At 39.0% G+C, this 22803-nt stretch overlaps 1 protein-coding gene across 11 annotated transcripts in view; it reads left to right on the forward strand.

Annotated features, from left to right (window-relative positions):
• Positions 1-22803, forward strand: part of LOC110976411 (uncharacterized) — a 100247-nt gene that overhangs the window by 49070 nt on the left and 28374 nt on the right. Inside the window, exon 1 of one of the 11 annotated variants that reach the window (XM_022229652.2) lies at positions 2209-2729. The exons of 8 other annotated variants lie outside the window; for them this stretch is intronic. In XM_022229652.2, the coding sequence (XP_022085344.2) occupies positions 2648-2729 (82 nt within the window). In that variant the 5' untranslated portion in view covers positions 2209-2647. Of the gene's footprint in view, positions 1-2208; positions 2730-10993; positions 11204-21275; positions 21989-22803 lie in introns of those variants that run through there. 2 more of the 11 variants (XM_022229650.2, XM_022229651.2) reach the window with 2 other exon arrangements.

Here is a 22803-nt window from a genome sequence, read left to right on the forward strand (position 1 = left end):
GATGTTGGCACATGCCCAACATCTCTTACTTAAAAATCACTTTTAGCATTAACCTCAACTTTAAAAAAAATGCTGAACTTCCTGAAGAGTTTGTTGCCTTCATTGATAGTAGTCTCAGAACCTGAAAGGACCGCAACTGTGGCCAACATTTGTTCAGAAATTTTCAAAGAAACCAAAGCAGAAATATGCATGTGTAAAAACTGTAGGTCTTTGTATTACAACTTGTGGTTGAGAGTACACACAATAGTTTGACAAGTATATCAAAACCTACTGTAAATCAGCGACAAGTTTTCAGATATCATGTTCCAATTGTACTTAGCAACAGACAACCCATATTGACACCATAGCCTTGGGGAGTGTTTGTGGGCTTTACGCACAAAGATATTCGGGAGTAACAAAAGTCCTGGCAGTATTGACAGTGTGGGATTGGTGGGCCCCGATTCTCAAAAATTACACAGTTTGGAGGGTTTTTTTTAGGGGGGAGAGGCCACATTCCAGCGTGGATTGAGTGAGAATGCCCTCCAGGAGTTGCTTTTATGATGTTGCTTCCGTTTTTGTTATCAATTGTGTACCAACAAGACAGTAAACTTGTTACAGTGTGCATGACAGATGGCATGCAAAACTAGATCAGTTGAAGATCTTTTGTACTGTATACTTCTATGCATACCCAGTGGGCCAAGTTGCGTTTAACAGGTCATGATAAGAAATTTGAAGTTTTGTTTACAAACAGCTTCTGTCGTTTCCGAAGATTTTAGTGATTCCGTTGTTTGCAAAAAGAAAATGTAGAAAAAGTTGCAAACTTCCAGATTTGGAAAGTATGAAATGTTCATTGCTACAATTTAATTTTGAAAATGATGCTTAACTCTGCTCATCGGCTGTGAAACTTTGCTATGCTCTTTTCCCGGAAGAGAGCTTTTCATGAATCATTAAGATGTCTTGTATGTTTACATTCAGAAATTCTGAATTGTGCTTTGTGGACCCTATTTATTCCCCAGTCATCCATGCAGGATGATTTACTTGGTATTGCGCAAAAGTTTATTGCATAAAGAATAAGCATATTTCTCTTGTAAGCTTGTTGCAAAATGTTCACCAGTCATTAGAACTTTATTGCTGTGTGATAGACAGTCCAGGTTTGATGGCTATGACCTTGGCCCACCTAGAGGTCAAATGGAACATTCCATGTTTAATGGGGTACAGAACACAGCATTTTTAAAAAGGGTACAAGTGACTATTAACCGGATATTGGGCAATCACTTGACTTTTTTTTCTTGACAAGAATGTACGTGAGAACATCTGAAGTTGATGGACCTGACTTTGCGGGAGTAATTTTTTTCCCTTTACTACCATGCCTTGTGTCATGATCGTTGTATTGTTGATGTTGGGGTCACATTGGAGTCAACGTCTTTTTTAAAGGAATGTTTCGACATTGAAAGTTCAAGTTTATTGTCTTTGTTGAGTCTACCCTCTCAACGCGTCTGCAGCGTTTGTGTTGTGCCCTGCATTGTTTTCCAGACATCTTTCAAGCTTGAGTTTGGGGGAAAACTGGGCGTTTTCATAAATATCTTGAGTGCCACAAAAATACACTGCTTGAAACTCTGAATGGGTTTGTCCAAAATGATTGCATTGTGCTCACTAAATGAGACGCTGAAGGTTTATTGAAACAAAGTCTGTTTTATTAACATCCACGCATCAGTAAAATATCGCTCAAACAATCACAGCCTTGTGATATTTGTAGTAATTTGTCAAATGCAGTCGGGAAAATAGTCGCTGGATGTCCAATGGCGCCAGTGGAGTTTATTTTATATCTGCAGATATTTATGTAAGTGCATTTTATCTTGAAGGGGAACAGTATGGCATGTGTTCCAATATGCCCATTTGATAATCTGATTAGATAGTGGAGTAGAACGCATTAAGCAGCTGCATTTGTGCATTAGCAGAGCCTAGTCACTGAAATACCATTCAATTCAGTGACATCGGTATCATTCTTAGGAGCAGGTGCTGAATTCTGCAGCCAAACTTCATTTTCTGGTAAATTTGCCTATTTCATTACGCTAAAGGGTAAGGAATGTAAACTGTGGTTTGAGTAAGCAGTGTTTGAACCATGTTTGAACTCTCCCTTTTTGGAACCATCCTACCTGTTGGTGGAATGGACTAGCCCAGGAGTGTCTACACCTGTGTGCATACCTGTCTTTATTGTCTGTCTGCAGTGCCTCCGTGCAACCTGGTCTCTCAGTAATCACCTGTCGGGCATTACCTATTATTCCGCTTTTCCAGTAAGCTCTTCTTTGATGTCCCGGTTGGGATGCGTTGTCGCACCAGTGCGTACGTCAGTGACGTTGCATTCTAGCCTATTGTTAAGCTTTTGAGTCACTGTCGGTCTATACCACTCACTTGTCAGAAAGAGGAAAATTCCTGAGTGATGGATTGGAGGCATTGGGAATTGGAGTGTGGATCGTCATGCTGGGTTGAGCAAGGACTACACAGTCACTCGATGGGAACCAATCAGAACGCTTCTTGTGCAACACATGCTGCGCTGACTTACTCCATACTCTGCTAAGTGATCTCAGAATGAACAGACAGATGATTGTAGAAACTTGTGTTAACTGATCGATAAGCTGTAATAGATTGATCATGATTTGATCAGAGAATGGGAAAATTGAAAACACTCAAGATGGTTGTGTCATGTTTTGCAAAACCGAGATACGAAGGAATCGAATATTCCGGCCAAGGTAGGTGACTGTTGTAATCTTAAATTTCAACACCCAATAGATCATCAAATTTTAACATATGTTTTATTTTTTCTGTAAAAACCTTGAATGAGCAGTTTGTATAACCAGAAATAATTTTTTTTAACCACTCGAAACCTTCTTGGCTACTTTGGAAGTTTGTCTTATTTTGTAGAAATATTTTTGTTTCAGAAAGGCATCAGTTTTGTCGTATACCAGGGCTATTTGAAATGTTCAAATTTTGGATTCATTTTTGTTCCGTTTGAAGAAAAGCAGCATTCGAAAACTGCACAAACATATCATTAAGATAAATCAGAGTTTTTTCCCGTTTGAAACTTACTAACAGGTTTGAATTTGATCCTCTTGGAGAGAGCGTCTTTTAATTAGAAGTAATGTGTGATTTCCTTTGGTGTCAAGCATGGAACAGGTGTCCTTAGAGTAGCAAGAAGACCCAGTCACATCTCTTCACAGTGATGTGTTGCCTGAGCATAAAATAGCCATTTTTTTTAATGCATCTCATGAAAATGATCAGTCCAGGGTTTGTTTGTATCCTATTCATATCCTGTTTGTGGTGGATTGAAGCTGACTGGTTTGTCTGGAGTTGACCATCTGCATGTCGAGGGGTCAGGAAGAGATGTCACCTTCTTGTGTGGCGATGTTAGTTTGGGAGATTATTCATGCATTTGAATGCACCCCTTAGGTATCAAGTGTAAGCAAGATTTGACTGAACCTGTACAAAAGTTTAGTCTCAGATAAGATAAAGTTGACTGCTTCATTTTCAAAATTATCCCTCAGTTAGGTTATTGTTCAACTTTAGAAACATTGCAGATGCGGTGTGTTGGTGGTATCTTTTAATATAGTGCTCATCTTTATCATGTACATTTTTGAGCCATTCAGTATAACGGCTGTTTTTATCCTGGACAAACATTGCTTATTATGAAAGTGCATGCATAAAGATTTGGTGAGCAGGTGGTGATATATTTATAATTACCAGAAGCTGAATGCAGTTTGGAAACCTAACACAGGATGTTTTTATAAATGTCCTTGTGAAGCGTGTGATTGTAGCTTCAACCTTTTTGAATATCTCTGTAATTGTTTTGGTGAACAGTCTTCTGTTTTAATTACTGCCAGCAGAAGTTCTTGTTTTGAGTTCGTAGATACATGTATGTCCTTCATGTATGCATGAGGCACTTTTTTGGATATGTCACGCCAGGTTGACATTTATGTTGGCATATTTTCTATGATCATTTCATCAGTTTGTATGGGGACCCCACCTTTAAGCTTTGGAAGTGAGGGAAGTTTTAAGAAGAATTATTCCTTCCGCTGATGTTGTTATCTGATGGATAGTTTCGCTGATTTGTGAGACCCTTTGCCTCATATGAAGGTCGCGATATTCATATCATGAGGATTTATCTCTCATTCATTGGCCATAGAAATGATTTTCTTGATGAAGTCGGCAAGCCTTAGAAATGACATCCACGATTTGACACACTTTCTTTGTCAAAACGCAGAGAGAAAGCTTCGTTATCTGTTTCATATTTTCTGGGTAACCCTCCAGAAAAAAGTAGGAAATAGAAAACATCACGCCCGAGCTGCGACTTTACAGCTTACACTGACACAAGGCTTGATAGAAAACAGGAGTGTCCTTCAAATTCTGCTGCAGACAAGACAACTCATATTATTATCTTCTTTGGATAAAATTCCCTCACAGATCCCTTAGTGCTGCCTGTCTACATTATCTTAGAAGCTTTACTCTTCTCAGGTTTCCCTAAATTCTTTAAATTTGTTTAGCATTGTTTTATTCTTCCACGCTTATTAAGCTCAAGATTCCGCTTATTAAGCTCAAGATTTCATAACACAATCTCAGTTTCTAAAATACTATGGTAGATTGTTGTACGCATTGTTCACTATCTCTAAATGGATCTATAAATCTATTAACAGCTACTTCCTACAGCAGCTAACAATAATATATCACCTGCATGAACTTTAGTTGGCTGGTACTTGTTGACCATTGCCCAGTCTAAGCATCATTTCCTTATCTAGTGTACATATATCCCACTCTACCTAAGTTGGAGCTATCTGGTTGGAAAGCCCCATTCTAGTGTACATATATCCCACTCTACCTAAGTTGGAGCTATCTGGTTGGAAAGCCCCATTCTAGTGTACATATATCCCACTCTACCTAAGTTGGAGCTATCTGGTTGGAAAGCCCCATTCTAGTGTACATATATCCCACTCTACCTAAGTTGGAGCTATCTGGTTGGAAAGCCCCATTGTAGGATAAGAATACCCAGTAGGTTCCAATACCAGAACTGTCTTTTGTCACTATCAAAAGGTACTGTACCACTGGTTCTGAGCGCAGAAGTAACAAGTACTGGACAATAGCCGGTATTGGGATGTAGTCAGAAGTCTCACCTGTTCAAGCAAAGGACTGTTGATTTCAAAGTAAACAAACAAACATGGAAAATGCTTTTGAATATTGAGACACTCATGGAAAGGACGTGCATCATTGTACATGACCACTTATTGTTAAGTTAGGAGCCAGTATGCTGCATTTTGGTTAGTTCTAGTCGTTGTTGCTATCAACATTATTAAGGACCCCTTGCATGTTAATACACAAATTTATGCAGTTTCCCTTATCTGAAATAAAAAGTTCTTCTCTGTCACAGATCTGTGTATTTTGTTTCATGAAGCAATATTTTCCATACTTAGCCAGAGTTGGACATTCCAGGGAGAACTGTTGAATGCTGAGAAACATCAACAGATTTACCAACCCATTCCTATGGAATGGTAAGCTTCTATGTAGCTCAGAGTTCTCGACCTTGTCTAAAAGACCTACATTATAATTGATTGGAGAATGTGGTGGTAGAAATTAGCATTTTTCAACAAACAACTTTTGGGAGCATACCAGGTCAATTGTGAGCAAACTAAATCGCTTATCTGGACCAACACACCTACAGTATGTGTGATCTCCAGGTCAGCCCCCCTGTCATCTATGGCTATATCCGTCAGCATATCTGGGCAGGTATTTGTCACCCCCAGAGTCCACAAGGAGGTGTTTGGACCTTGGATGTGTCGAGTGACGCCAATGACTACTTCCACAAGCTTCATGATTGAATTAAGTTGGAACATGATTGGATAGCCAAAACAACTAATCACAGCCCATGGACTAAGGCACTTTTCAAAAATTATCCTAGTCAGGAGGGTTTCAGAATTTGTTTCGCAACAACTTACTGATGGAAAAACAAGTCAACCATCCAGTGTTCCTAAACCCAGCTTGTTTTGAAGCGCCCCTCCCCAAAATGTTGTCTAGTCATAATGTTATAAACAAAGTGCATTTTCCAAAGATGTACCATCGTTTGTGTTAAGGAGATGTTAATTTTTAATCATGGGTTTTGCCCTGATATTGATGTATATTCGGCATATATATTTATGAATATACTCTCCTAAGAAGGCTTTGGTGAATTTCATCCTTAAAGTTCAACCTTAGATGCAAACAGTCTGCTTTGAATGAAGATGACAATTTGAATTTGGAGCGGTAAATCCATGGTTGGCAAGTAACAGGTGAACAAGCTTAAAAATGAATGAGATGTGATAAATATGCCGAATAAATAATAAACAACTGATTCCCTGCTGTGGCACCAGTAATTGTTGAGCAGGTTGATTTACATTTTTTGTTTGACTGTTTGTGTGCGGACTGAAGTCCTCCGATCTACTTCCAGGAAATGTTAATGATGGTTGTCAGTGGTTAACCTCGGTTTGTCCATTCACCTTCCTGTATAGAGGAGAAATTAATGTCAGACCATTGTGTAGTTTTAATTAATAATGGTTGGTGGTCAGACAGATAATTTGATGGGTTGGCCGCCTGTGAAGTCAGCAACCAGGTGGAACCAGGCAGATATGGAGTTCTATTTCTTATCACAGTCCATGCATCTTAGTTTTAGCTTCTGCTTATACTGAAATATTAGGCCTGCTCATGTGCTACTCTCTGAATTGTTTTCTTTTATATCAAGAATGTTTCATTCAAAATTTAAAACAAAAAACCCTGAAATTAAGGAGTTTAATGTGCACCTCAGATGCAGAAATTTAATTCAGGATTAGAAGTTGAGATATCATTTATCAATCGACAACTGTTTGAAAGTGCCATGTCAACTGGAAATATTTCAAATCTGAAATGATATGAAATCTGTGTACATGAGCTTGGTTGCCTTTTGTTTACGTTGTTGCAAGTTGAAGAGAGCTTGTTTCTTTTTTTTTAAACAATCAGGAAAAAAAGGGAGTGTAAGCTCAGACTTTAGTAGGTGGCTGGTGATTGTATAACACCTCTGGGCAGGTGGGCAGTTCAGAATGTTGTAAATATCCAAATTAATTCAGTCACCCCAGGAGCATGTCAAGATCTTAGATGAACAGTTTAGAAATTACTCAAAGTGCTGGCATGGTGCACCTGCACTGTACATGTACGTATGTGACGAGCACTGTAGGAGTCTGTAACCACACTTTGTGCTTTACAAAAGGCCTTCAGTTCCTATGTGTTACTGGTACAAGGAGCTTGTTTCTGTTTTTCTTCTTTCTTTCTTTTTTAAATCCTGTGGGGTTGTGGTTTTCCAACCTGCATGAGGACAAGTCCAAGGCTGATGGAATTTTTGCTTGGACTGCTGACAGTTACAAAGACATCAGTGTTCCCCACAATGTTAATGAAACATTCTTGGGTGTTTTTGCAGGTGGGGGAGCATGTATCCTACAAAAATACCACTGGAGGAAGGTCACTGTGTTTATTGTGATAAAAGTTCTACCAATAATTGTTCAAATAGAATGAAATAGTGAGCTTATTTGGAAATGGTCAGAAGGTTGATTGTGTGAAAATTGAGTCAAGAAGTACATATGATGTTTTGATTTCGTGTCTGCTTTGTTGTTTTTTGGGGGGGGCATTTGTTGTGTGATTGCCACCTTTTAGTGATTTAACTTTTTTTAAAACATTTTTTCGCACAGAATGGAACTTTTCAAAGAAAGATTCAGCTGTACACATTGTTGGGAAAGGTTTTGGATAAGTTTAATTGGCATCTTATTAAAATCATTTGAGCAAGAAATTGACTGAAAGGTTATTTTAAAAGGTAATTTGTGCGGTTGTTTTGTAATGCTTGATTTGTCACACGCCTCATGTCTTTGTATAAGCCATTCCGTCTTTAGCTGCACTGTACTGTAGTGGCATGTTTGCATTTTGGATTTAGTCAACACACCCTCCCCCAAAACCCCAGACAGAAAATAAATAAAAGTGCAAGGTGGCAGAGAGATCGAAGGTCGCCCTTTGAAAACAGAAAAACCAAAAGTACTGGATTCTTTGAAACTTTGACAAAGAAGGGGGTTTACTGGAGAAGTATTTCGAGGCTTGAAAAGTTGAAGGGGAGAGAATTGATCTGTTTGGTGGATTTAGTTCCTTACGAAATGGAATGCGAGGCCAAAATCAAAGCACCTTGAAGCCATAGTGAGGAAAAGTTCTGTGTAACTAAGTCTAATTTTGCTTTATACCTGTGTGATCAGGTTGAAAGTCTGCTGATGGCTTCATTTGATTATTTGAACTAGGATTTCATAAAATTTCTTTCATAACATTTAGCACAACGCCAACTGATCACTTCAACTTTTGACTTCAGTCTTCAATTCAGAGTTTTTTACCACAGTTTGTCATGCATGCACATGGTTTAGTATCAGCAGAGAAGAATCAGACATTTGTCAAGGTTTATCGGTTGTTAATGTTAAGGTTGCAATTATTTCAGTCATGTATGACCTTCGACAAGTACTAGCACCAGCCGCTGAAAATGGGTCTGGATGGGTAACATAACAAATGAGGGGGGTGTATCTTTTTTTTTGGTATTAGATTTCCAAAGAGACTCTGACAAGTTTAAGCCTGACAAATTGTCTGTTGAGGACAACTGGACTAAAAGAAAACGGGGAGATGTTTTGGTCTTTGTCTGGAAGGTTAATCCTGCAAGGTTTCCCAAACAAAAATGGCAGATTGAAAATATTTACATTACTGCTGTGGATGTACATCTAGGATCCTAGAAGTGTCTGTTGATGTCAGTGCCAGGGCTAAGCTAGGTAAATATTGAGCTAGTTTACATTACATCTAGGCTGAACGTTGTCGACATACAATCTAAGTTTCAGACTTGAGAGGAGACTACCATGCCTCCCCCTTCCCCCCCCCCAAAAAACCCTTTGCTAGAATTTTTCAGGTTATGTATTTGAACCAGTTGGAACTTTACCCTAGTTGCCTGGTCCAGTTTTAAGAGTTAAGGATTTTCGTACGTTTGCTGTATCACGGCACGTAGCTAAACCGGTTCAAATTACCAAGAAACTGAAGAGTTCTACAGATTTGCTGACAGGCAAAGTGCCAGCGACGTGTATTTGGCGGGTGAATATATTGATTATGCCAGGTTAAATCTCCGGCTTTCCTGCATTAGAAGTCAGGGGCTTGCCTTATAAGGAAATCTGGATTAAGGTAGCTTAAGAGAACCTCCTGCTTTTGTTGAATTTGCAGATTCCGCGTGGGGTTTTTAGTACTGCATTGAAATTGAAACTGTTAGTGGACGGCTTATCGTTTGGCATCAGGACTGGTCGTCAGATTGAGGATTTCATTTTAGGAAGGAGTGATCACTCTTCAGAGTTGGGTCATTTTTCTGTTCAGGATTGACCAATCAGAAGCCTTGAATGCTGCAGCTTTTGTTTTTTCTGTAGCAACAGTTTGTTACTTGTTGGTGTCATAAATGATCTTTAAGGATTGAACCAATTCCTGTTGGGCAGAATTTGTGAGTTTGCAGCCATATTTCCATCAGTACCTCCCCCGTGCCTAATCAGCAATCGTTAATCCCAGGAAAGTTTGGTTTTATCATATCACGGCCCTGTTTCCCATACCAAGGAAACACATGATTTCCCCAACAAGCTAACCAAGGTTTCGTAAGAAAGGAATAAATAAACTGGTGGAAATATGTTTTTCATTGCAGACCCCTACAAGGTCAATTTAAGTTCTAATGAAGCTTGATTTTCATCTTAAAATCTGGAAAGGCTGTCTTCCGGGGAAGGTTATTTTGCTCTCAGGGAAAGCCACGTTCTATGAAGACAAGCCGTGAAATGTGATAAGACCATTGACATTTGTCAATTTATCAATGAACCAGATGAACATAAATCTTATCTTGGCTTCTCACTTGATGAGGGGAGGTTTCCTCAACCTTTGAATGACAACTCTTCAGTATCCACCTTTGGAAAAGGGAATCTTGAGATCCTGTTAAATGCAGACGTTAGACATCAGATTCCTAAAAATAGAAAAACTATAACAGAGGCTAAAAACTTGAAGTAAACTTATTCAGTTATTGTGTCAAGAGATTAAGTGTCTAGAATAGTTGTGACACTTTAGCAAGAGACCAGACTCCAACTGCGGATCTTCTTAGTAGAATAAGTATTAATGAAAGAGGAATTTATGTCCCTAGTGAAGACTGTTCAAAGGTTACCTTACTGTTTTGTTTGGTTTGTTTGAATGAGCTTGACATTCGTAAAGATTTAGAATTTTGAAGTGGTTGGTGTCAGGTCAAAGCCTTGACCAGTGGAGATTGACCTCCTGCTGTTGTCCAGTCATTCACTGACCATGATTGGAAGTATTGACCAGTGCTCTTATCCCTTCTAATCCACCACTCTATTATCCTTAATCCATTCCTTCTTTTATTGTAATTGAGAATGTATTTTTTGTACCCTCTTGCCCCCAGGCAGGGAGGTCTGAAATCCCCCCCCCATCACTCAATATGAGTACATTTTCTCAGCTGTGTATCTGACAGTAATCGTCATATTGATTTGGGTGAGAAATAAAAGGGCTGCGCAGCGGAGAGAAGAATGAGGGTGCTATTGGTTACAATAACAAACCGTCTGGCGCATAATCATGCAAATTATGCAGAACACAACATATGCTCACTGGGTACTGAAAAACACCCAGCTGAAGAATTGTTAGAGAAAGAAAAAAGGTTTTGTAATTAATCAATCCAGTATAAACGGTTGAGGCCCTGAGGGCTGTTGTGCATTAGGAGGTCTGATGTTGCCATAATAACAAGCACCAGTACACAAACTAATGAAGGAATAAAGCCAGACAGTGTTGACGGTCGGTTGTCACCTGCTGTTGAGGCTGGCAGCTTGAAGCCTGTACGCAGACATCTGGCCCAGACCATCGGCTCCCAGCATTAAAGACCAGGCTACCTTGCACTGTAATCAATTCCAATATTCACTGGTTCATCGGTAGTAGTAAGGGGAAAGTCCAAACCGATTTCCATGCAGAGAAGAGTACTGTGTAAATGAGCCTGCTAGTGTCAAGATGTCGTATGGGCTGGACTCGGGGGTGGAGTTAGACTTGGAAAACTGGGTGGATCTTGAGGATGATGTCTTTCTAGATGAAGGCACCCGGCATGGAGTGTGGGACAAGGCATTGTTTAGTCCCTCAAGGGGTAAGTAAATGAAGAGGAAACCGGGCTTGAGCATGTATCTGGCCTCATCATGATCAGCCTTGTGTGTATTATCCAATTATGGAATTCTTTTCCCTGTGGAGAGAGAGCTGAAGCCAATGTTACAACAGTGAAGCAGACCATGGGAAGATTAGGTAAACCATGGTGGAAGGACATGCATAAGTAAACAGTGCTGGTCCTGTTATTGCTTGGTGTGCATAACCATGCCAGCTTGTATACCTATTGAAACTAAGAATTCCGAAGACGGCAAAAACTGACACATTGTCAATAGCTCCTCAGACCCGATTTTGTTCTTTGTCTACAGAATTAGAGTTTAACGACAGGAGCGAACAGATCCAGGTTGCTGAAAATGACAAGTGGATTTGTGAAGAATTAGAATGAATTGTATTGTGAAATCCAGGATTTCAAGACAAAAGAGTCATTCAGTGAAGATTCATTTCTGTAATCTCAACTAAGGCTGCATCCGAATCTGTTGTCTAGAGCTAGGTCTAGGTCTTTGCTCCATTGGAAATGTGTGGAGACGCGTAGACAATAGACCTAGCCATAGCTCTGGAAGCCCGTTTCGGACACGGCTTAAGCTTACACGTTGAATTTCTTGGATGTTTTCATTGCATGTATATTGAAACATTGAAGTGCAGAACATGTGGTGTACCGAGCTCCAGGAAGTACAGATAGTAGTCATGAAATTTGGAAGTAGCCAGGCTTACTGTTTATCTGATTAGCAGGGATTACCAGAAGTCTGACTACTGCTGTATGCTAATCCAAGTTAAGCAGCTTTTATCCTTAGAAACTTTTCATTAGGTTAAAACATTAAAATGAAGAACATGGTACAAGCTGCAGGAAGTACACACAGAAGTCTTGGTAGTAGCCAGGCTCACTGTTTATCTGATTATCAGTGATTACGAGCCGACTACTGTGTTATGCTAATCCAAGTTAAGCAACTTTTATCCTTAGAAACTTTTCATTAGGTTAAAACATTAAAATGAAGAACATGGTACAAGCTGCAGGAAGTACACACAGAAGTCTTGGTAGTAGCCAGGCTCACTGTTTATCTGATTATCAGTGATTACGAGCCAACTACTGTGTTATGCTAATCCAAGTTAAGCAACTTTTATCCTTAGAAACTTTTCATTAAGTTAAAACATTAAAATGAAGAACATGGTACAAGCTGCAGGAAGTACACGCAGAAGTCTTGGTAGTAGCCAGGCTCACTGTTTATCTGATTATCAGTGATTACGAGCCAACTACTGTGTTATGCTAATCCAAGTTAAGCAACTTTTATCCTTAGAAACTTTTCATTAAGTTAAAACATTAAAATGAAGAACATGGTACAAGCTGCAGGAAGTACACACAGAAGTCTTGGTAGTAGCCAGGCTCACTGTTTATCTGATTATCAGTGATTACGAGCCAACTACTGTGTTATGCTAATCCAAGTTAAGCAACTTTTATCCTTAGAAACTTTTCATTAAGTTAAAACATTAAAATGAAGAACATGGTACAAGCTGCAGGAAGTACACACAGAAGTCTTGGTAGTAGCCAGGCTCACTGTTTATCTGATTATCAGTGATTACGAGCCGACTACTGTGTTATGCTAATCCAAGTTAAGCAACTTTTATCCTTAGAAACTTTTCATTAGGTTAAAACATTAAAATGAAGAACATGGTACAAGCTGCAGGAAGTACACACAGAAGTCTTGGTAGTAGCCAGGCTCACTGTTTATCTGATTATCAGTGATTACCAGCCGACTACTGTGTTATGCTAATCCAAGTTAAGCAGCTTTTATCCTTAGAAACTTTTCATTAGGTTAAAACATTAAAATGAAGAACATGGTACAAGCTGCAGGAAGTACACACAGAAGTCTTGGTAGTAGCCAGGCTCACTGTTTATCTGATTATCAGTGATTACGAGCCAACTACTGTGTTATGCTAATCCAAGTTAAGCAACTTTTATCCTTAGAAACTTTTCATTAAGTTAAAACATTAAAATGAAGAACATGGTACAAGCTGCAGGAAGTACACGCAGAAGTCTTGGTAGTAGCCAGGCTCACTGTTTATCTGATTATCAGTGATTACGAGCCAACTACTGTGTTATGCTAATCCAAGTTAAGCAACTTTTATCCTTAGAAACTTTTCATTAAGTTAAGACATTAAAATGAAGAACATGGTACAAGCTGCAGGAAGTACACACAGAAGTCTTGGTAGTAGCCAGGCTCACTGTTTATCTGATTATCAGTGATTACCAGCCGACTACTGTGTTATGCTAATCCAAGTTAAGCAGCTTTTATCCTTAGAAACTTTTCATTAGGTTAAAACATTAAAATGAAGAACATGGTACAAGCTGCAGGAAGTACACACAGAAATCTTGGTAGTAGCCAGGCTCACTGTTTATCTGATTATCAGTGATTACCAGCCGACTACTGTGTTATGCTAATCCAAGTTAAGCAGCTTTTATCCTTAGAAACTTTTCATTAGGTTAAAACATTAAAATGAAGAACATGGTACAAGCTGCAGGAAGTACACGCAGAAGTCTTGGTAGTAGCCAGGCTCACTGTTTATCTGATTATCAGTGATTACCAGCCGACTACTGTGTTATGCTAATCCAAGTTAAGCAGCTTTTATCCTTAGAAACTTTTCATTAGGTTAAAACATTAAAATGAAGAACATGGTACAAGCTGCAGGAAGTACACGCAGAAGTCTTGGTCGTAGCCTAGTGGCTATCCCGTGTACTATCCTTTTGTTGTGGTCGAAGATTAAATGCAAAACACAGGTTAAAAATGTGCTAAAGCTGAAGAGTTTGCTGTGAGCTGCTGGTCTCAATTCAATAAAAGTCTCAACTGTTCACTTTTATCAGACTTTCTGTTTTGGCCATCTACATGTATGCATTCTCTGTTTACCACATTCTGGCTTTGTGTGTAACAGGAGAATGAACTTGACTTGTGACGTTGTTGTGCAGAAGCAGTAGATTGGAGTTTCTTTTTCAAAATGAAAAAATATGGCATAAGCACAGGCAGTAACGGCAAAGAAATGCCTCGTTTTCACCAGCTGCTGCTGAAAATTCAGTGATGCGTGGTCCATTGTGTGCAGAGAATGCAGTGAAATGAACTTCACAGACAGATTGTGTGATTGATGGAACATGCTTGATGAAGTTTTTTTCATGGAAGAGTAGGACTGGGCTTGTCTACTGGCTGTATTTATTTGACCTGTTGGAGTTTGGTTATGTTATCCCATGCATGAGCCAGTAGGGGAAACAGTTGGGGCTAGAAAGGCTTAGATTTGTCAGACAATTCACACTGGGTACGTTTGATTAGCTTACATGGGCATCCCTATCTGGAGATAGCCGGGTGTGCTTTGTCAAACAAGCAAGATGGTGGGGAGGAAGTTAAACCATAGAACTCAGGTCAATTTATGGAAGCTTATCAAATGCATCCAACTACTTTGCACATTCCCATGAACCTCTTTGATCTTTTGATTAAAGGCCACGTCTGAAACAGGCATTATTGCCATCTCAAGCTACATGACCATGTAAGACTATTGCTGTTGGAGTCAAATGTTTGGTACTTTCATGTACATGTACAGACGTCGCACATTTCTTTATGAGCCATTTTACATACGACCATCTTGACAGCTGTTTAAACAATTTTCAAAGGTGTACTTTGCATCAGGAAGATTTTAAGTTTAGATAATGGATTTTACCCTTATAACACTGTCATTTATTACAGAAGTAGGAAGGCCTAACATTTCAACCCCAGCAGAATCTTTCTCAAAGGCAAAAGAAATCTATTCATAACACTGCTGTGGTTTCACAGTATGTAGCAGTTGTGACAAACATAAGGAATTACACTTTGTTTCATGGTAAACCTGCTGGAATTTTCATTCATGCAGCTTGATTTGGTCGGCTTTGAATTGCAAGCCCTAGCATTTGTCTTTGAAAAATGTTTACAGCGCCCTCATCAGTGCATGCACGGTGCTTTGGGGATGTACAGTACTTGTAGCGTACTATAACTGACACTGTATATTGGCAAATTTGAGTTTAGTTTTAATTTGTGAATCACTGGTTGATTTTTTCACAAATCAATCGTCAGTCCTAGTTTTCTTAATTAAAGGGGGAAATCTAAGTATTGAACTAAAATCTTGGCCTTGTGCACTTCATCCATGATGTTCCAGTACCCTACTTTTTGATTACCTGAGGGCTTATTGCTTGACACTCTCCATTTACAGTTGGCCAGGAAATGTCGGTCGTCTTGCCTGTTTTTATTTCACAGATTTTTTTTGAAGATAGTGATTTTATTAGCGGATGGAAGGGTGGTACGTCATGCACAGTTGCCTACCGGTACTAGTGCTTTGCGTGTTAGTGAAATTCTAACTAGTGTTGGGCTTTGTGTGCTTGTTCATTCAAAGATTTATTGAGTCCAACATTTTGCGGTCTAGATTTTGTCTTTTTTTTCCCCCAAACGTTTATCTATTTGTCAGTATTTCAAGGAATATTCTGAATCATTTTGAAGGGTTTGAACGTACGTTTGTGGTTTCACCTTGCTGCTGTATGAAGCAAAAAATGCTTGCGGAAATTGAAGTTTTAGGGTAAGTGGAGAAGTTCCCAGTTGGCAGCATCCTACTGAGGGGCCATCAATTGTCAACTTTGCACAGTACATGCAAAGCTTTAATCTTTGTGGTTGCAGGAATTGAAAACTGAAACCGTTCCAAATGAGTAACAACGTATTTGGATAGAGAGGTTTTCAGAGCCGTAAAGGTGTGTTACGGGTTTGTTGGAAGAGTGAAGCTTTCGTTCAAGTTTCCCTTTCCTAACTAATTGAGGAGGAAACATCATGACCTTGGAATGTACTCTGTATTTTTGGCATGATTTCAAATGTTGCATTTGGCTTATCTCCATAAAGTCTTCCATCCATCTGCCATCTGTTTCCTGATGCAATTTGTCTGTCTGTTTGAGGGATGCCCCGGAAAAGTTAGTGGCTTGTGGCACTTGTTTAACATTATGTCATTACATAGTATACATGTACATACATGTACATCTACCTGTGTAATTAATTGGATTGGTACCACATGTTTACTGACCCCTTCCCATGTAATTTGAATATTGGCTTTGAGTGACCAGTACAGTCTGTGTTTGGTGGTCATCTTCATCACTGCTTGAAGGTTGAACTGGTCATTGGAAGATAGCTCGGTCAAGTTTGAATTCTCTTTGAGTTCAACATATGACATGACCTGATGTTACACTCCATCCCACTGTATCACACTGCCCCTCCCACTTCCTTGGTCTCTTATCATTCCATGCTTGTATTCACCTGTCTGTATGGGCTTCACCCAAAGTTATATCACATAATTCTCGAGTACCTGATGACAGCCGGTGGGGAGAGGAGGAAAAAAAAAGACAGTGACTCATCTGATCGCTATTCCGCTTCAGAGTGGGTTTCTAGGGTGGTGATTGCCGAGTGTGGTGTTTCATTTCATTCACAGTAGTCGTAATGTCAATGATATCAGTGAACCGTGTTTCCACGGTTGCGTTGAGAACCTGTTTGGCAATTATGGAAATGTGCTGTCTGGGAGCATGTGTTACCATAGCGATAAAAATCATCTGGGCTTGAAGCACCTGCATAGTGTGTAATTGTTGTAAAACCTTGGTGACTAATAAAAATGACATGATTTACCATTGTGGATCAATGTTATCTTTCTGGAGATCAATGTTCAGAATTTGATGCCCGTGACAAGGTCCACACCAGTCAAGCATTGTCGTTGTAAAAATGTTATGTCAGGAAAATGTGAAGAAGGCCTTTGTTGATCTTGGACCTTGATTTTAACTACTTAACTAGACTTATTATGGTAGACTTACCTACCATATGCAGTATCTTTTGCACGAAAACTAGATGATTGGACAAAATTCACTCAATTTAGCAAATTCTTCTGATGCGGGGAAATTTTTACAATGTTTTGTGGAAAAAAGTGAGCGCGAACGTCTAAGAAATTGTCTAGCATCCATTTTTTTTTTGGGTGGATAAGCTACGGACCTTGATTTTAGCATCTGCCATGTGATTTGATTTACAATATCTTCACTAATATTAACATGTTCAGTACAGTACGTTACTTTGCTTGTACTTGGCCTTTAATGTAACGGATGGGCTTGATAGATAACACAGGTGCTCGTGCATGGTGCTGAGGAAAATATCTGAGAGATTTCACACAACATAAAATGAATAAGAGGAAACAGATTGAGAGGAATAAAAGTGATTTATCATGAAATTTGCAGCTGACAGAAGTCATTATCTTGTCTGCTTGGTTTGACACCCTGGAATTTTCTCGTAGGCTTTATTGTCCATGATCCAAACTGTAGGTGTGTAAGATCAGTTTTAATAGGCTAAACAACAATCCTGAATCATTGCGCATTCTGACATAGAAGTTTTTATCGTTGTCTCAACAAGGTTGGCCAACGGCAACACGTGTACTGGTATTGAGTATAGAGTTCTTTGCATTTGCTTGAGAATATTTGTGAAAGATTTCATCCTCTCTGGAAGAACACAAACATTTTGTTCAATTTATTGTTGGAAATTCATGTGAACTTAACTACAGACAGACGATTGTATCACAAAATGTATCACTGTAACACCAGTAAATTCCTTATCTTAAGCTGATCAATCCAGGGAGATTATGATTCACATGCATTTGAGGATTGGGGTTTAAGGAATGGAAAAATGAGTCCTTCTATTCTGTAGCTGGAAACAGTTGAACATTAAAGAGAGTAAAAACGCAGCAGTGGTGCTCGATAGTATTTCTGCCATCTAGAACTAGATCTTAGCAGTTAAGTAATCCCGATGATGTACATGTGCATGTGGGGGGGGGTATGTGCCGGCTAATTCTACCGTGACCTCGTCCAGTAGACCTTCTCACTCAATTAAATTCACAATTATGCAGGCATGCGCACAAATGGCCTTGGCAGCAAGAAGTGTGAGCTGGCCATTGAAAGTGTACCAGGGTGCAATTTGGATCATTTTCTCTCAGGTTTTCTATCTTTGTTCAGTTTTTTTCTTCAGAAAATCCCATTAAAATAAATCGTTTTTGCTCAGTTTCTAATCAAAGCAGGATTTTTAGTGCTCTGAAAAAAGATTTTACAGTCGTGATTTTTCCTGTGCTCACGAGATTGCTGTATCTAAGCTCGTCTCCTTTCATGTTTTTTTCTAGCAAAAACGATAAATAATGAGATTTTGTAATAACTGAACAAAGCCAGAAAACCTGGGAGAAAATGATCGAAATTGCACCCCTGTCCAGTTCCAATGGCCTGCACTTCTTGCTGCCAAGGCCATTTGTGTGCATGCACGCATAACTGTGAATTTATTAGTGAAATGGTCTGTCGATTTCTGGTATTAAAATTGTAGAAAAAGAGCAAGGGCTCCTCAGTATTCCCTTGGCTTCAAATCTCTGGGTACTTGAAGGGGAAACTGGGACTGGATAATTAGATATTTGTTAAGATGATGAGCAAATTATCAGCAATTTCTATCACTAAGTAATTGAAGTCTGAAAAAGCCTTTGTGTTAGGTTAGGTTTGTGGTTGGCCAGTGTAATTAGAAACATTTGTATTATTTCATTTTTATCTAATGAACCCCTTTTTATTGTGAAAATTACTTAAAGATCTAAACCAAAGGATGTGCTTAACATTTTAATAGTGTCTTTAGCAAATTTCATTCATGGCTTTCTGTGAACCATGTGGAAATTTTCAACTGCATTTGAGCCGAATTTATTCGCAGCTGTGCTTTGTGAAATGATAACTATCAAGCAGACCAGAAGAAATTGACTGAATATATTATTCCGGTTGCCTCCTTCACATGAAAATCAATACCATGGCAACATCCAGTTGACCCAGTTGAAGATGAGAGCAATAATGAAATTTGCATAGGAATGAGGTCTACGTCTAGGTTCTTACTATGACAAAATTATTTCCAGCTATCTTAGTATGTTCAATCAAATGTTTTTGGGAATGATGAGTAGACTGTTTAGGAATTGAATGACCAGGACGATTGAATTAAACAAGAATTGAAGGCAGTGTGTATGTGTGATTTCGGTAATTAGGTTAGATTTACCAAGTTGCTCAAAATTCAATTTTTTTCACCAAGAGTGTTTTTCTTTGCAACGATGCATGTTCCCTCAAGCCACGTTTGTCTGCATTCCAAACCAAATAAACCACAAGCATGATCTCACTCTGCCAAGGAAAACTAGAGACAAACTAAAAAGCCAAAGAGGTGACATTTATAGCCCAAGAAAACAGTCACAGTGGCACCACAGATGGAGCTAATGGCTTGTTAGCATCAGACAGGGTGTGTCTTCCAACATTGAATTATACCACTTAACGTTGCATTATTCCATTAAACAGAATTAGGCCTCATATTTACCCACACTTCCTGCCATTCTGGCTTTTCATTGACGTGCCGACAGCCGATCTTGGCGTCGTTTTGCTGGATCAATATGATGAAAGTGTTAAGGCAGTATGGATGGAGAAACTGTACCATTGTTGGTCTGTGCATAAGTTATCAGATTATCGGTCAGGCAGGGGAATAATTATTAAGTTTGGAATTTGCATCCAAAATTAGACCGCATTCATTGACTGAGCAATTTCAATTGTGCCACTGTACCAGTAAGTTTTCAAAGACTGCATAATTGATTTGCATAAAATTGGAATAACATGTCAGCTGGTATTTTTAGAAATGTTAGGTTTTGTTCCTTCCAGTGTATTTGCACTGTTTGAAAGTCTTATCTAGATAAAACTGTGAAGAACTTTGCAAAGGTCATGTATAAGCTTACTATTGCCAGGTTGATTTAGCTTGGTTTCAGCTTAATTGTCACAACCAACCTCATACTTAACATAGGTGCCTATAGGTTCAGCTTGTTAATTAATTGCTGTCTACCTGCTGTAAGATGCAAACACACCTACATACATGTACATGAGGCTCAGAATTAATTCATTCAAACTTTAAACCTGGACTAATAGCAAACCAGATGGTCATACATGCTAGCTGTAATTAGACATCAAGACTCCTAATTGTATAGTTCTCACCTAAGATTTATATTTATAAGATAATGAATGTGTGTTTTGTTTATCTGTTCAATTGGACAAATCTGTTTTTATTGTTAAAAAAGTTAAAAGCCCAGAAAAATCAGAAAGCATTTAGCAGGAATAATGAACAATTTATTTGGTGTTATGCAGGACGTGTTTATTGATCATTGACCTTGTAATCATGCATCTACGACATTTGTCATACATTGAAAATTGGTATCCTTTTGCAGAAAGTTTTTTCCAGTTAAACTCAAAATACAACCTGGAAACAGTTCCAAATGTCTGAGTGAGCAAAATGTTCAGCTTGATTGCCAATTTTTTGGTCTTTATTTTGCTTGTCAACCTCTGTTAAATGCTGATAGAGGTCACACAATAATCTGTGGAGACGTTACATGTTTATCATGTACTAATAATACACGCATGTGTATTGTCATAGTCTTTGAACAGTGACGCTACGAAGCGCTTGTACCGTGAGAATAAGTGGTCATTGTTGAAATGCACAATACTGAAATGTGTCTGCCTGCCTTAGCACTGTGTTTCTTTACAGATGCCTTTGGGATGATGTCATGTTGTTAACAGACATTCTGCGTGTACTCGGAGCTCTGCAAAGCGTATTTTGCATATTTGAGAAAGTAAGCCTTGAAAATCAATATATGATGAGCACTTTAAATATTCATTTCACCTAGAGTGACCACTTCGTTAATTGCATTATGTCTAATAGATACATATATATATTCAGATAAGGGTCTGGTGGAGTTATGAAAAGCATGAATGTGAAGCAACATTTCATCTCGTTAATGGATCAGATAAGATTGTAAATATCTAACGAACGAGGGTGAATATGGCTTTTTTTTATCTGCGGGATATTAGCAATTCTAGTAGTGTCAGGATCAGTAGCGGAAGCCGGCTATTGGTTGATGAGAGACCCCCGGAGTGATCCAAGTCTGTCGCAAAGATCCATTTCAATTTTAATGAGTGGTGGTGGATGGTTGTGTTATGAAGGTATATCATTTGCTGCCTGGTCGGCGATTGTGCCGGTGGGTTAACGGTGGACACACCCATCTTTGATCGTCCACTAGCTGAATGATTGAGCCACTGCTGACGAAGATAGATGCTGTACAACCATACCGTGTGAAAAACGTGACGAGAGACCATGCCATCCCCAATATCAACTGGACATCGTGCGGCGCAGCAGAATAGGCAACCCGTCTTGTTTTTGTTGGCACAGTACATGCACAATCACAACGGGACTGCTTCTGATTGTTCGTTGCAAAGCCCATTGACCCTCACATGCCACGTATTGTAAACCCAGCCTGTAGATTTCTACAGGCACTTACATTGCTGTTGATGTTGGTATATACATGTACACTCGCACAATTCGCATTGGCAGCCTACTGAAGGGAATCATTTCACCCGATGCAGACTTAATGCTACATCTTAGACCAGGAAGAATTAAGGAGGATATTTTACTTCTCGCGTGAACTTTGCATGTGAAACCTTGGAAATGAAGTCTTGGTTAAGGCACCGTGCATTCTGAGGTTTTATTGTATTTGGATTGGATATTCTACGAGCAGCGAGACAGATTTTGGGAACGTTTTTCCACCATGAGTTTCCATACAGGAATGTGGGGTAGCGCATTTCAAATTCTGGCCGGTATCTATGGTATTCAGCTTCGTAGCAATGCCCCCAAATTGAAAGATATCCCTGAAGAAGGTAGGTGAATAGTCATTAAAAATTATTTTGTCTGCATCATTATTCTGGGAGGAGCTGTGTGTATGGTGATCCTGATTTCCTTCAAATGGGAAATGTTTATCTTATAACATCGTTTTGGGTACATAAATGTAATATAAAGATGTGAATTAATTTTTTAAGATTTGTTTATTTATTTGTTTGTTAATTTTTTGTAGTAGTTATAGCATGCATATGTTCATCCTGTGTGTACGGGGTAGATTATATTTCAGTTGTTGGAATATGTCCATGTACTTTGTCTGGAACGGTCAAGATCTGCAGCAGCAATGCTAGTTTTGGGATGGAGCTGTGTTATTTTTTATGGGCAAGTCAGACACAATTTCTTTGACTCTGATTATGATTGACATGGATCATAGACGACAGACATGGACAAAGACTGGTCATGAATGATGCTGCAAGGTTGGCAGCAAATTGCCTATTGACCAGACCGTTGATGATTGACCACTGCATGCATAATCCTCACTCAGTGCTTGACCAGTGCTGATCAGGTCACTGTATGTAATGGGGCCTGATGTGGGCAGCTGTGAGAGAGGTTGACTAGGATCAAGGCTGAAGAGCAGATGTAATATGATGATGCTGTGCAGTGTCGTTGTCTCTCATTTCTAGATGAGGAACAAGGACATCCAGATCAAGGCTTTGAAGAGAAACAAGTGTTTTTCTTGTTTGTTATAAGAATACTGTATCTTATCATGTCTCTTTCATGACTGTTTGTGACTAAAATGAATTCTTAGAGTTTTCAACATTTAAAAAAACCATTAAGAAATGCACATTGCAAGATC

Source organism: Acanthaster planci, linkage group LG11 (assembly GCF_054643075.1).
Source record: "Acanthaster planci isolate LZ-2023a linkage group LG11, COTS_SCS, whole genome shotgun sequence".
In the NCBI taxonomy this organism is placed as follows: domain Eukaryota; kingdom Metazoa; phylum Echinodermata; class Asteroidea; order Valvatida; family Acanthasteridae; genus Acanthaster; species Acanthaster planci.